Source organism: Crocuta crocuta, unplaced genomic scaffold, assembly GCF_008692635.1.
Source record: "Crocuta crocuta isolate KB4526 unplaced genomic scaffold, BGI_CrCroc_1.0 scaffold35, whole genome shotgun sequence".
Taxonomy (NCBI): domain Eukaryota; kingdom Metazoa; phylum Chordata; class Mammalia; order Carnivora; family Hyaenidae; genus Crocuta; species Crocuta crocuta.
In genome coordinates this window covers 1805898-1821387 of record NW_027530625.1, presented here as the reverse complement: position 1 = coordinate 1821387, position 15490 = coordinate 1805898, and the positions used below count along the sequence as shown (strand labels likewise).

General features: G+C 41.6%; 2 protein-coding genes across 7 annotated transcripts in view; both read left to right on the top strand.

Annotated features, from left to right (window-relative positions):
• Positions 1-15490, top strand: part of DENND1A (DENN domain containing 1A) — a 917228-nt gene that overhangs the window by 60837 nt on the left and 840901 nt on the right. The window lies entirely within an intron of this gene.
• The window catches only part of PSMB7 (proteasome 20S subunit beta 7), a 60125-nt gene that overhangs the window by 28264 nt on the left and 16371 nt on the right, over positions 1-15490 (top strand). The window contains exon 6 of the mRNA XM_077768199.1: positions 2332-2390. Coding sequence (XP_077624325.1) covers positions 2332-2390 — 59 coding nt within the window. The remainder of the gene's footprint in view (positions 1-2331; positions 2391-15490) is intronic.

The window sequence follows — 15490 nt, the reverse complement described above, 5'->3', positions numbered from 1 at the left end:
AATTCATAATTTCCGCTTACAGAAATTTTGTCTGCAACATTGTTTTCTAACAGGAAAAGTAATATTTTTGATGAGGGGAGAATTGTTACATTGAGAGGAAAATATTTTTCATTCTTTAAAGTATTAGGTGAAGCTAAACAGAAGGAAATATGTGTGCCCAGGAAAAATACCAGTAAAATTAACTTATTTATGGTTAACTGCCAAAGAAAGGATGACCTGAGAGGAAAAGAACAGGGCTAGTAATTTTTAAGGAAAAACGTCTTTTAAGGTAAGCTTAGTTTTCCCTTTTGTAATCATTGATTACAGTTTTCCACAAAGTTGTTAGCTTTTAGGTTATATGCCCTTTACTGTCTTCTCTTGATGCTTCTTTCAGGCCTCTGGGACACTTGCCCTTAGCTCTTCAGGGGGAGAGTCTTGAGCCAGATTGGGTGAGGCAGGCCTGCTCTTGGGTGCTTTGTAGGAGCATTTTGTATCCAGAAGTATTTTTTTGAGATTTTCTTATTTGCAATTTTCATGTTTCTTCATGATAGCTGTCCTTTGTTTGCCACACAGAACCAGCTTGTCTTTTCACTGAAGTCCAAGACTAGTTCTCACCTGTGCTATAAAACTTGGGTTACTTTTTTGTCTCGATCCCTGAATCTCAAGAGTAAATGAGTGACTCACAAAATGTTGGTGGACTTTGACCCTATTTTCAGATTTTCAAGGACATGTTTATTAATGAGATTCAGAGGCTTGTCTTTGGTGAATTTGCTCTTATCTGCTGGTTTTATTTGGATGCACTGGTTTTTATAGCTGTTTAATTTCTATCTCCTTTCCAAAGGGCTTTTAATATCTCTTTAGTTCCCCCCCCCTCTTTTTTTTAGGAAAAAAAAAATGGTAAGAGGGGGAAACAGGGTTGCCTTTTGCTCCCAAGCCTAAATGAATAGTCATTGCTTGTAATACTGGTCTACACTTGACGCTTCCTACTGCTTTAGATGTGATGTATCCGGTGCTGGGAAGGTAATGATCCTCAACCACAGCAATATTCCATAACAGGAGTATCTGTCATATTCATCGGGATTACCATGTTCATTGATTTGTGTCTGTAAATCTGCTGTTTCTACCCTTTAAATTTGATCTATAATTGGACCTCCTTAAATGGTTCAGATAAGGTAGTCTGTATTTTCTCAATGCAGCGTGGCTGTCAGCTTCTCCTTTTTCATTATACATTCAGCAGACTTGATAAAATCAGCAGGACACCTCATTTGAAACTGTTTAATCGCTGCCTTTTTCCTTTGCTAAAACCATTGAGGTGGTCAAGCGATGTACACAAATCATTTTAAATAGAAAATATGGTTTTCTCTGTGACCCAGCTAAATAGATAGTGTTATGCAAAACAAGTTAAAAAGTAATAAATGCCAAAAAAATCTTCTAATTGGAGTAAAAAATTGTGGGCAACTCTATCCTCTCTCCAAAAGTACAGTATCCTGAAATATTGCCAGGACTCTGTAAAGACAAGATGATGGTTTTCTAAAGATTCTCTGGTTTCTGAACAAAGCAAGTTTAAATTTTCAAATAGTGCTGAGCTGCCTTTTACATTCATTCAAAGGGAGCCCATGCTTATTTGTAATGCCTTTATATCCTACTTTTGTAGGGAGAAATTTGCTGTCTGTTAATATCTATGCAGCATAACCTTTCAGCCATTTGCTATTGTGATAATAAATTTTTGTTTCTTTGTCATTTTGTCTACTCAGCTGTTACTCTTCAAAGTACGAACTAAAAATAATAGCTCCAAATAAATGCCACATAATAAAGTGTTTTACAGTTGGAGCCGGAATAACCGGGTGGCTGCGGCTTGCAGGCCTATTACCATCGTCGGTGCTGTGGTTCCTTCCCCGTGTGTCAAGGTGACTCTACCAGGACCAGCTCATTAAAACAATCTATTCTTTCTAACTGGCTTGGTATTTAGCGCTATACCCAGCAGCCGCCAAGGCACAGTTGTGTAGCATAGGATTGTATGAAATTATGTGGCGTTCGCTGTTTGAAAAAATACAAATTCTCCATAACCTCATTTTCATGCTTCAGCATTTTATTGTGAATAATTTACAATTACTCCTGTCAGTAGTGGAAGTAGGGCCAGCTGCGGGTTTACCCGAGATAGTGGTAAGTGTGATTTCAGCCTCTCGAAGAGCATTGTTTACCTGGTTTACGCGGCCCTGTAGGATTAATATTTACAGTGCGCCTGAGTGGGACACTGGGCGTGTTTTGCTGAGTCTGCTGTCCCAAAGTAAACTTGAGGTGGAGAAGCTGGGAGTTGGTAAATATACTAAAAATGCACCTTTTTTCTTTCAGGTTCTGGCTCCTTGGCAGCAATGGCTGTGTTTGAAGATAAGTTTAGGCCAGATATGGAGGTATGTAATCCCTGCAGTTTTCTTCGCTTTCACATGTCTTTTCCAGTTGTGTGTTGGACATTTACAAATCGATTGCTGAGTCCTCAAAAGCTTATGTAGCACTGCTGTTAGTCGGAAGGCTCTTTGGCGCAGATAACCACATTTGCTGAGAACACTGGTTGGTTGGGAGAGCTTCATTTTGGAGTGGCCCTGCTGCGCCCTCCCTCAGGCGTGGGGAGCCAGCACCCCTCAGCTGTTGGCGCTGGCCTCTGGGCTGCCCAGGAGTCTTCTTGGCTGCAGATGCTGCTCACCGTGGAATGTTTTGTGCGCACTAAGCTTTCTGTGTCACGGTGTCTCAGAAGGACGAGTTATTTTTTGTTTCCTCACTGAGAGTAGAGAAACTGTATAGCTTTCCATGTCACACAGGCCTGGTGTGAAAATGGGGGCAGTGTAAAGAGTCCCTATAGACTGTTCTGCATCTGGCAGAATATGGGGACAAGATCGTGTGTATAGGGGACCATTCTCAGTGGGTGATGGATCTAGTGTCTCAAATATATTTCTAAGAGTTCCGTATTATATTTCCTGTGGTGGTAGGGAGGGTGGTCCCTTCTGAATGGCATGCCACCTGTCTGCCTTAGTGATAGATGTACCCGTCATTAAGCAACTTCCCTATCTCCCAGGTCTCCAAGAACAAACCCACAGGTCTTCCATTGTCACTTTCGAAGGAGTATTCAGTATGCTTGGGTACATGGTACCTCATTATTCCTCCACCGTGCCTTGTGCCTGCCGCTCAGCCAGCTTGTGGGCACAGAGGTCCTGAAGGTAGCCTTCGTTACCTGCTCTTGGTTTGTTGATAGTTGTTAATTTTGTGATGGGGAGTAGCAACTTGTTTCATCAATTTAGTAGTCTGTTTATTCCCTCTTCTTTAATCTGTAGGCATCTGGCGTTTCTGCCTTTGCAATACTGTTTTCTTTAGATACCAGAGGGTGTCTCTGGGAATTGCTTTTTGACCATGCTTTATGCCTAATCATCTTTGGAGAAGATTGCATATTTAAAACTTTTTTATTTTTCCACCAGCTCATTGTCATCAGAGCACCAGCTGTCATTGGAACTCTGAAGCTCTCTCTGCCCTTTAGGTTTGGGCCAAGTGCCCTGAGAGCCGGAGGATATAGGGTTGTGGATGCTGCCCAACCAGGACAGGGGGCTCCTGCCAGAAGCCTCTATGCCCTTGGTACGTGATGTTAGCACACACAAGTGACTCCGTCACGGATAGCTAGATTTCTCCCCTTTGTTGAACATCTGCCGGAATTAAAACATACAACTAAGGAGGATTTAGCTAGGTGTTTCATAGTAAAGATAACAGTGTCTTGCTCCAATTAAGGATAGTAAGCAGGTCTAAGTATCAACTATAAATGAGATTAGGATTCTGTTCTCATTTCTCAGTGTGAAAATTTATTCCCATATCAGCCTTATTTTCTGTTTGGGGTTCTTAAGTACAGAGAAAATATAAGATGTACTAGGTCACTTAAAAAGAAAAAAAAAACATCTCCCAGACTTCAGACTAAAGGAGAGGCATTCCTGAGGCTTCACAAATCCATTAGAACTAACGAAGGTATGGGGAGAAAGACTCTGATGATTTTTGTTTAGAAAATCACCTCAGTAATGTCAAGCCCTCCTTTAAACCACATTAATCTTTTCAAATTTTCTTGAAAGCTTTGTCTATTTCCAATTGATTGGAACCTCCATATGTTAGAGAAAAATGAGAATTGCAGAAAAAGTTGAAAGCATGAGGTATATTAAAAGTGACTTTAACCCTCTGCTGAAGTAATTTTACATTATTTAGAGTTTGGATTTGAAGTGATTCAAAGGCCGTGAATTTAATATTCATGTGATCCGCGGAAGTAAAGGGAAATGTGATCATCCCTTCAGTAAAATTTGTGCTATTATCAGTCTGAGAAGTGTGTTCCTTAGATCAATTTTGTATGCATCTCAGACCACTTAGTGTTCTGTATTAGCTTTGAGACCTTAAAACAGCCTGACCAGATTCCCATTTCAGATTGATTAATTAATTTCACAATTTCAGGTGACTGGTTTTGTTCACTGAAGTTGTTGAAACTTGACGCAGACGGACAGTGAACAGAATCACTTTATTGTGAAGAAGGTAGTAACCTGTTTCCCCAGTGAAGTGAGTTTAAATGTAATTAGGAGGCAAAGAGTAGTATTGCAACTGTCTGTGGATAATATTTAATCTAAAAGGACGTTAATGGATACTGAGAGAATTTATTATAAAGACCGAGTGGCTGACTACTGACCACCTTGCTTTGTTTGGGTGAAGATCATGTGATGTGGTTTTAGTGGGGGCTGAGACTGCCAGTCAAGGTCGAGAGGATGAGTTTTAGTGACTTCTTTGCTATGAAAAAGAATATGGCAAGGTGTCGTTTCTGGTTTGCATAGAACTTGGGAAAACGTTTTGGTTTCAGATTTCCCGACTTTATTTTCCTTCTTTCCAGGAAGGCTTTCTGTCTCTGTGACAAGAAGCCTTCCATGACTTTTCTTTCTTGCCTTTCTAGAGATTGCAGGGTCAGGTGGCTAAATCCGCTCATTTCCTTCCCGCATGAGAGAGGATTCTGGACATGTCTCACGCAGAGACCCAGGAGAGCGTTTTGCCTCTCAGACCGTACGTAGATTGCTAGGACGGGAACGACTGTACGCTTCATAGAACTGCATACGGAAAGGGCCATTTCAGGCCAGCATGGTCACCTGTTATTTGCCAAACACTGATTTGTAGTCCAGACTCATTAAACAAGCTCTTGGCTTTTTGATTGTTAAAACAAATCAATTAGAGGTAGTCCATAGTCCCCCTCCCCTTTTTTTTCTTTTTCTTTTTTTTTTAAACTACAAACCTGTACCTTGGACAGTGCTGGTCTTAGACTATGGTATTTATAGACTGAAAGCCCCATCTCCTCAAAAACCTTTAGTATGTTCTCATTGCCTTTTGCTACACGGTCCGGCGTGGTAGCCAGCAACCCCCTGTAGCCATTGAGTATTTGAATGTGGCTAATCTGACATGAGAACCCTGTAAGTGGGAAATACGCACCAGATTTCAAAGACTTAGTATAAAAAAACTGAAAAATGTATTTCATAATATTCTATTGATTACGTATTGAAACAATATGTAGTTGGGTTAAATAACAAATTAGTAAAACTTAATTTCACCAATTTTTTTCTAAAATGTAGCTACTAGAAAATATAAAACTACATATGTAGTTCACATATTTCTGTTGGACAGGGCTAGGATAGCATTGTTTCTTGAACTTGTCATTTGCACATCACATTTAAGGTTTCTGCCATATCCAGGTGCCACCTGTACTACTATTATTTTTAACATTCTTTTTTTTTTTTTTTTTGAGACAGAGACAGAGTGTGAGTAGGGGAGGGGTAGAGAAAGGGAGAGAGACACAAAATCTGAAGCAGGCTCCAGGCTCCGAGCTATCAGCACAGAGCCTGATGAGGGGCTTGAACTCATGGACCATGAGATCATGACCTAAGCTGAAGTCAGACACCTAACCGACTGAGCCACCCAGGTGCCCCTGTACTGTTATTTTTCTTGAAAGAAATTTGTTTTAATTGATTCACTATTTTATAAATTGAGATACAATTAACATGTAATAAAACGCACAGATCTTAAGTGTACAGTTACATAGGTTTTGGCGTTTGGGTTTTTGTTGTTGTTGTTAAGGTTTACTTATTTTGAGAGAGAGCGTGAGCAGGAGAGGGTCAGAGAGAGAGGTAGAGAAAGAATCACAAGCAGGCTCTGCGCTGTCAGTGCAGAGCCCGGCATGATCTCATGAACTGTGAGATCATGACCTGAGTCGAGATCAAGAGTAGGACACTTAAATCAGCTTCGTTACCCAGGCACCCCAGATTTTGGCATTTGTGATACATTTCCTTTCTTGTCCGTTCCCTTTCTCTTCTTCCTACAGCCACTTCAGTTCACCTTTTTAATTTAAATTTAGTTTTTAAATATAGTTTGAATCTTTAAAATCCTGGGTTTGATGTGTTGGTTACTTTTTTCCCCAAGACACATGAAAGCGAGTGCACACTATTAATAGAAATTAAAAGTGTATTCATGCATCACCCATTGTGTGTAAGCCCAGGGGTATGAATATTTAACTTTGGGAAACATAGGGCTACATTCCCAATCCACCACAGCCCTTCTTGCCAGCTTGCTATTCTTTGAGTTTTTTTAATGTTTATTTTTGAGAGAGAGAGAGAAAGAGAGAGGGAGAGAGTCAGTCTGAAACAGGCTCCAGGCTCTGAGCTGTCAGCACTGAGCCTGATGCGGGGCTCGAACCCACGAACTGGGAGATCATGACCTGAGCCAAAGTCAGATGTTTAACCAGCTGAGCCACCCAGGCACCCCAGGTTGCTGTTCTTTGTATACAGGGTGTACCTGCTTGTCATTAAATCTTTCTCACTGCTGGTGTCAGCCAGCAGTGCATGCCCTTAGTTGCTTCTTCCTTTGTGTCCTTGTCCTCCATTGTACACACCTGTTCCATTGTTTTGTGGATGTTTTCAGGGGCATCTCCCTCACTTGCCCTTGATAGAGGGAGATCCTTGAGGGCAGAGGCCATGAAATCATCTCTGTTCTTCAGCTCCTTATATTCAGTAGGTGTTTGTTGAGTTGAGACAGAATAACCCTGCACTGAAGTAAAATCTGAGTCATCAAAAACCACCTGGGAAATTGAGGGGACTTTCTCTTCTTCCAATCTGGAAAGTGCTGAACATTTGAGATAACGGAGGAAGATAGCTACTACACTTCTCAAATAACACAGCGTTGGGCAGAGTCAACAGAGCAAACACCCCATTAAGTACACAGGCAACAGAAAGATGGAGCAAAGGGCAAATGCTCATTGGGAAATTATAGGCCAAAAAGCAGAGCAGTGAAACCCAGCTGGGATTCATGAATGGCTAAGACTGGCCTCTTGTTATCTGAGCCAATGACTTGCCTCAGGTAAAAGCCCTGGTTCATGGTTGCAGAGAAACTATCTGCTAATCGTGTGAGTTTAAGGGACAAGTAGCATCTTTAAAAATCCTCGGGGCGCCTGGGTGGCTCAGTTGGATGAGCGTCTGACTTCAGCTCAGGTCGTGATCTCATAGTTCGCAAGTTTGAGCCCCACATCGGGCTCGCTGCTGTCAGCACAGAGCCCACTTTGGGTGCTCTGTCCCCTTCTCTCTGCCCCTGCTCCGCTTGTGTGCTTGCTGTCTCTCTCAAAAATAAATAAACATTAAAAAATTTTTTTAAAAAATCCTCAACCTGGTTGTGACCCTGACACTGCTTTTAGTGGCCTCGCAGTTCTCATCTTCTCATTGTCCTCCTTGCTGTTAGCCTGGAAGTGCTCTGAGGGCAGGAACTGCGCTGCTCCAGTGCTCTTTCCTCACCCCCAGCGTGGTATCTGGTGCGTGGCAGGCAAGCAGCCAGTAATCACCGAGTGAGTGGATGAAGAGGTGCCAGAAGCTACTTCACTAAATCGTTCCCAGATTAACCCTGCTCTGATGCAGTTTGATAACTTCACCTTTGGTGTTCATAGTACTCAGAAAACGAGTGATAGAAATGTGATAGAAATGAAGGCAGAAAATAATTGAATTACTTACTGGTGATAAAGTCCCACTTTATTTTTATCAGCAAAGGTGCTTATTCACTGTGTATTAGCAGAATAGTGGATTTTAAATGTGTGAGTTGACCTAATGACGAGAGGTCAGTTATATTAGAGGTTTTTTGGGTGATGATGAATTGCAAGGTGCCATTCCCCCAGATTTTTTTTTCTATTGTTAAAGCTGATGAGATAAGAATTAAGCCCCTCGTCCTGGTTATTACCCACAGGCTGGCTAGACAGGAAAGATTGTGATAACCATACTGTGGCCTTTTGAGTCCATTTTCCAGTTAAGTATAAGAAATTAGACTGAAATACCTGGAAATAATTGTGTTAGCTTTGTGAGGGTATGTATCTTGAAAATTGCTAAAATTGCTGAAATAGAAACAGATTTTATTTTAGCGTGGGCAAGGAATTAAAAGGAGTCCATCAGATAACTTCTGTTAGTTTTCCTTCCATCCCACTTCTTTGTAAGAAGGAATGTTTTCATTTGGCCCAGTGAGAAATTTAAACTCTTGAAGATTATAATTCATTAAAACGGGTAGAAGATTAATATTTAGTCTGTCAAGATCAATACTGTCCCCTCTTTGCACTAATTGTCAGAATAGCGCGCGAGGGCCGCTGAAGGCTAGTGGTGTGCGGCAGGACCCTCACATCACAGGGAGATGATTCAAAGGCAAACTGTCCTGCACCCTCTGGTATCGACTTGCAAATTAGCATCTGGAATCTAATTAAACAAGCTTAATGAAAGTAGCAGCTGAATGCTGCTGGAAAAGACAATCAGCTTTTTTCCCCCTCTCTGATACATATTCTGTACTATTGAAGTTGGTCACCAAACACATCGTGTGAGCACAGTTAAAAAAAATTAGCATTTATTTGAAGAATAGAAACTGTTTTTCATTCCGTTATGCATTTGGCATGCTCTGGCGTCCCATGAGAGCCATGCCACAGCAGATAGTGCACAATATTTATAAATCCATGACAGGCAATAATAGCAACTTGAAAAATTCTTTTGCTAGAATCTCAAGTTGAGAGCTGCCAAAAGCGGAGAGGATCAGATCTGCAGTGGCAGCTGCTGTGCCCTACAGTTAGAATCCTAGACTTTGAAGATGCTCAGCTTAAAGAAGTGAAGACTGCAGGCTTAGCCAATTTTTGCAGGTTTCTAGAGCTCTGGCTCTCTGCCTTTTGAAGATGAGTTGCTGAAGCTTCTACCACTGCCTGAGGCGTGCTAACACCAGCAGGATCTTTTTTTTTCCCCCTAGTCTTAGTGTGTCTTCAGTTTTAAGTAGCACATGCTTAGTCAGTGCCAACTCTGATGGTCCTTTCTCTGGTCACAATACCGAGGGATGAGCTCTTACCCTTTGCCCGTCAGAGAGAAGCCGCGAAGATAGATGGTGACGTATACAAGTGCCACTTCAGCCGTCTGATTTATGGAATCATATTTCATCACTCGGCAAGCACTGGCCTCTAGAGAAGCCCTTATAGATTGCTAAAGATGTGAGCAGCTCTCGCCCTAAAGGCTTGTGGTTACCTCACAGACGTGAAGCCAAACACCTAGCTACCGAAGAAACAGAATTAATCTGTCATTGCAGGCAGCTATAGATCCACTTTAAATAATGAAAGAGTTCATACCAATATGGTGTCCTGACAGCAAATCTTAGAAGTAACTCTAGTTTGTTTTGTTTTGTTTTTTTAAGTCTGGTAGTAGAAAGACACTGAAGTTACAGATTCATTTGTGCTTTGTAGATGAACAGTAGTGTAAGCAAACTGTGTTATTTTGATTAAAAAGAAGAATTTGTTCAGTTTGGCACATAGATGGGTCCCCAAGGAACAAACGGAGCATGGGTTCAGTGTGGTCAGGTGGAAAGGGGCATGGTTGCTTAGGAGCCAGAGGGTTGGGCTGTGAGTCTGTCTCCACCGTCCTCAGGGCATGACTCTGAGTAAGCCATGGCCCAAGACTGTTTGTCTAGAAGATGGGGATCCAGAGACCTGCCTCGAGGTCGCTGTCAGGATTAGATGTGGTCTGTAAAACACCTTATATGGTGGCTCACACAAAATTGGCTCTAAAATATGGCAGCTGCTTCTATTTTTAGTTATTCAGTGGTAGGATACAAACATCACATAGCAGCGACTAGATATGATCGTTTGTACTTGCATCAGGCCTGGAGATTATAGCACAATATAGATATGATTTCTCTCTCCCGTCTAGAAGCTTAAAATCCGAGGCAGATGTATGGCGAGGTCATAATGACAATAGAAGAGGCCTGTTTAACACACCACCGGCCGTGGAAGTGTTTGCCTTTTCTTCTGTGATGGGGGAGGAGGTGTTGAAGACCCAGTAATCACAGTGGCCGATGCTCATTGAGTGTTGGTGCACTGTGCCAGACTCTAACAGCTTCATCAGCATTCTCTCCTTTACTTTTCAGTAACTGTGGGGGTCTATACTTTGTTAGCCCCGATTTGTGGAGAGGAACATGAAGATGTGGGGAGGTCAGATACCTTGCCCCAGGTCACACAGCTAGCGGTGGAGGCACCATTTGGATCCTGGTTGGTCTGGCTTTAGAGCCCTGCAGCGCGATCCATCACTGTGCCCGTCTGCCTCTTTGCTAGGCTTGAAATTCTCTGACAACAGAGTGGGGAAGACATCTTATTCCAGGTGAGCAGAGGTCTGGGCTGCTCGGGCTGCTCCTTTTTTCTGATGAGGTCTTATGAAGACGGCAGGATGCCAAACAAATGCCAGTGGAGGTGCATAAACCTCTTGGGTGAGCTCCGTGATTGGAAGGAGCCCAGGAATAGAAAAACACAAGGAAGTTTAGAAATCCAGAGATATTGGGAGATACTAAAAAAAAGTCACATGGCTAGGAAAAATATTTTTTTTCTCTTTTAATTCATCAGACTTTTTCATCTTTTAACCCACCTTCACCCCAAATACCCTGTGACTGTTTTTCTTCCTCCCCGAGTTTTCAGATATTTACAAGGGAGCTGTTTTCTCTATATAGCTAGCGTTCAGAAGGCATAGGCCTCTTCAGATTTAGTAATGAGACCAAGAAGTCCTTAAATATGGGTGAATGGCATTTGTCCATTTGAGGCAAATCATGAATAACTTGAACAAAAATAAAAAAAATAAGCAAGACTATCATATTTGAATAATGAGGTGCTCTTCTTTTTCCCAACTGCCAAAACTTTTTAATCTTCGTCAACAATTGTTCTGTCCTCCGTCTTATTTCGGTTGCATCTGTGCGACTCTGAGCTCAGGAGCCCTGACAAGCGGCATATGAATTCTGTATTCATTAGTGATCTTGATCCAAATGCCTCTGTCCCTGCCATGGGGGCTCAGGTGTGGAAGCTGCTGGCTAATCCCACCAGCTGACATTCAGAGGTTTAATGACTCCATGGGAAGGTGACCACTCACTGGGAGGGTTGCTGGCGGAACCCACACGGCAGACAATGGAGATCAAGGAAGACTATCAGTGTTTAGCCGAAGCACCTTCCTGTGCGACTTGAACCCTGTTGGCATCAAACAGAGTTTTAAGTAAATGCAAAATTAAAAAAAAAAAAATCTGACCTTCGCCAGCTCTCATAAACAATGGTTTTTCTGTCCTGTGTTGATATTGATGGTGTTTAAGGCTGTTTTTCTTGTTGCACTTTAATGAGTGTCAGCTTAATGAGCTGAACTTGACGCACTTTTTCACATTTTTAGATTTTCAGGTTATGTGTGTCTGGTTGCTACATCTGTTAAGGTAGCTTATGTATGCCTGGGAAAAAATATATGTAGTTAGAGCCAAAAATTCTTTCATATTAAATGCTTTTAAGGATCTGTTCAGATGTTTTTGTTTACTGTGATCTCTGGCTTTGAAAAAAATACTATTAGAACGTGAGTTCTTTGACTTGTGATGTGTCACAGGATGTTTTGACTCTTCTTTAGTAGGTCCTCTAGTCTAAAAATGTTGGATGCCTGGGTGGTTCAGTTGGTTGAATATCCAACTCTTGATTTCAGCTCAGGTCATGATCCCAGGGTGATGGGATCGGGCCCGGTGTCGGGCTTCATGCTGAGCTTGGAGCCTCTGTGAGATTCTCTCTTTGTCCATCTGCCCCTCTCTCCGACTCATGCGCTCACTCTCTCTAAAATAACAAAATAAAATGAAAATGTTAGATGCTTTTTGTAAATAGTAGCTTCTTCAAGACATAATTTATTACATCCATACAGCTCAGTCACTTTAAGTGTACGGTTCCGTGAATTTTAGTCTGTTCACAGAGTTGCACAAGTATCACCACAGTCAATTCGAGAACATCTTCGTCACCCTCAAAAGAATTGCCATACTTATTAGTAGTCATTCCTCATTTACCCTCACCCTTCCCAGCCCTGGGCAAAAACTAATCTACCTTTTGTCTCTACAGACTTGGATTTTCTGGACATTCTGTATAATGGGAACCATACAATATGTGGTCTTTTGTGACTGGCTCCTGTAACTTACATTTTCATAATATTTCATCCATATTGTAGTATGTGGTGGTACTCCATTCCTTTTGATGGCTTAATACTATTCCATGTGTGGACATAAGCACATTTTATTTACCCATTCATTCATTGATGGACACGTAGATTGATTTTACTTTTGGGCTATTATGAATAATGGTCCTATGAGCGTTTGTGTACAAGGTTTTGTGTGGGACATATACTGTCATTTCTCCTGGGTATACCTTGGAGTGGGATTGCCACCGGGTCAGATGGTAATTCAGTGTTTAGCCTTTTGAGGAACCATCAGACTGGTTTCCAAAGTGGGCTGGGTCACTAGATGTGCATTAGTTGTGTCTTTATTGTTGGATCAAAAATGTATTAATTTTTCTTAATAATTTTCTCTCTGGCTGTATTTAATGTAAAGCATTAGGTTTTTTTTAGCGATGTCAGAACCTAAAAATATAATCCCCAGGGCCCCATGTAGAATTCTTAAAGTAGTGATTTCCAATGAGGTTGAATAGTTAACTTTAGAAATAAACAGATAGTGAAGTTGGTTGACCTCATGATTCCCTGGGTGATTAGGAGAATCACTATTAAACCTTTAGAATAGGGGCATCTGGGGGGCTCAGTTGGTTAAGTGTCTGACTTCAGCTCAGGTCATGATCTCACAGTTTGTGGGTTTGAGCCCCGCATCAGGCTGTGTGTTGCCACCTCAGAGCCTGGAGCCTGCTTTGAATTCTGTGTCTCCCACTCTCTCTGCCCCTCCCTATCTCACACTCTGTCTGTCTCTCTCTCAAAAATAAATAAACACCTTTAGAATAGATGATAATGAGGAGACCCTATTGATGGCTATTAAAGCTTACGAGATCAGATATGTTGAGTTGTCCCCCATTTGTAAAGTGAGTATGTTCTCCTGCGTTGAAGTGCACTAGCGAGCCTAATTTGGGGAGGCAGAAAAGGACTTCCTGAGTTAAGGTGACTCCCTTGCATCTTTTCCTTTTGTGATGTTTTATAAGGCAGATGGAAATTTGGTCTTATTCCAGATGATTCAAGAGCAGGGCTTTGCTTCCTATGATACAGGGTTTGGAATTTCACAAGTAATTGCTTCTCTTCCTCTGATTCTGTGGGATTCCTTAGTCTTCCTTGACTTAGGAGTAGCCACTTCAGTGTCCATTCCTCTGGCCGAGTCTGTGTGTCCTCCTCGCCTCTCTGTCTTCAGACCCTCAGTTAATGGTGGTGGTTGCTATCATGTCCACCTTCACCATTTTGCTTCTGCCTGTGATACAAGTGGAAGTTCAGAGTGAGATATTTCAGGCAAGGGGCAAAGGAATTTTAGAAAGTGTGTCTTAATTTTTCCTATTTAGTTTCAGGAAATAAAAGGGGATTAGATGGGAGGAGGTTCAGAAAGAAAGGTATAGCTTACAAAAATCTCCAGTGATCTGGGAATGGATTCCTTTAGGGGCCAGGCCTCTCGAATTCAGTGTCCATAGATCTTAGGGAAGTGGCCTATGGAAGATGTAAAGTCCTCTAGCTCCGGACCTTTGAGGCTGTGTGGAGAGTACCACAGACGCCACGCTGCCGCCGTCTCTGACCTGGAGACTTCTTTGTTGGTATTCTGCCAGAAACATTTCTGTTCAAAAATTTTTCACCCTGTGCTATGTACACACTGAATTTCTTTTTCTTGTAACGTCAGTATGTAATCAGTCAGCGGGTACTTATTGGGCACCAGCTGAATGCAAGACGTCACACCATGCTTGGTGCTGCGATCCGGAGGTGGTGTTGCAGGAGGCTGTTCTGTATGATGGTGGAACGTCCTTACTCAGCTGTGGGCAAAGCAGATTGAAAAGGAGGGATTATTTTACTCTGTGGTAGATAGGTAATTATTTATGATGCATTTCTTTGGAGCAGGTGTTCCCATTTGAAATGTTTTTACTTTACATATTTCCTATAACTGAGAAAGGCAGGGGGAGATATTCCATACAGGAGAAATATTTCACAGAGTATATTGCTTGCTGCACCTGCGGCAAAGATCCAGCAGGCAAAATGTAACTTCTTTGTGACCAGCAACTCTTCAATCAGAGAGAGGCAAGAGCTAGAGTCTAATGTTGAATAGAAGTAAATGTTTGGTGACTTTCAACTGCAGGGGTAGAATTAATAGGAAGTTATTATTGTAAATATAATATTCTGGGTCATGATATGAAAGAGAAAATGAACCTCTTTATCCATCTCTTACCATATTAAATGGCCTTTGCTAACTTGGGTCTCAAGGACATAATTTAAGACACCAAAAATGTCCCCTTAATCTGGGTTGTCTTTTTCTGTTACTCAAGCCAAGACTGGACTGGCATAGCTCCTTGGAAAAAGAAATAAACTCTTTTATTATTTTTATTATTCACTGATTTCTTTCCATCCTGGAACTCTGTTTTATAAAAATGTTGAATTGTAACTACCTATTGAATAGTGGCTTTCAGAAGAATAGGGGAAATCCCCCCCAACTACCCTCCCCCCACCAAAGTTCACTGTCAGAATTAAGGCTGTGTGTCAGGAATCCAAGAGGCTGTCTGTGGTTAGAGGCTCACAGCCCTTAAACAATGGATTCCACTTTTCTTATATATAAGTTAGAGGAATATAAGAAATGAAATATAGGACTGAGTGTTATTGGATGGTAGCTTAGAATCTTATAAGTTTTGCCTTGGCAGGTAATTTGGCATAAATTGTTAATGTAAATCTGGGTTAGTGGTGAAGACGTTATTTTAGTAAAAAAGATAAACTGCTGATTAATTCAGCATAGAACTCAATTACAAATTGAAAGTGTCTCTGCGGGACTCCCGGACCCTAAAGACAGCAGATGTTGAATTGATACTCCAGCATATTTCACAGTGGTATGAAATATTAACATGGTTTATTATACTTGTGTGGTGTGTGAGATCAGACAGGGGGAGGTGGAGGGCTTGTGGGTGTGCAAAGCAGCCAAACATTACACATTCGTTAATATACACTCAAGTGTG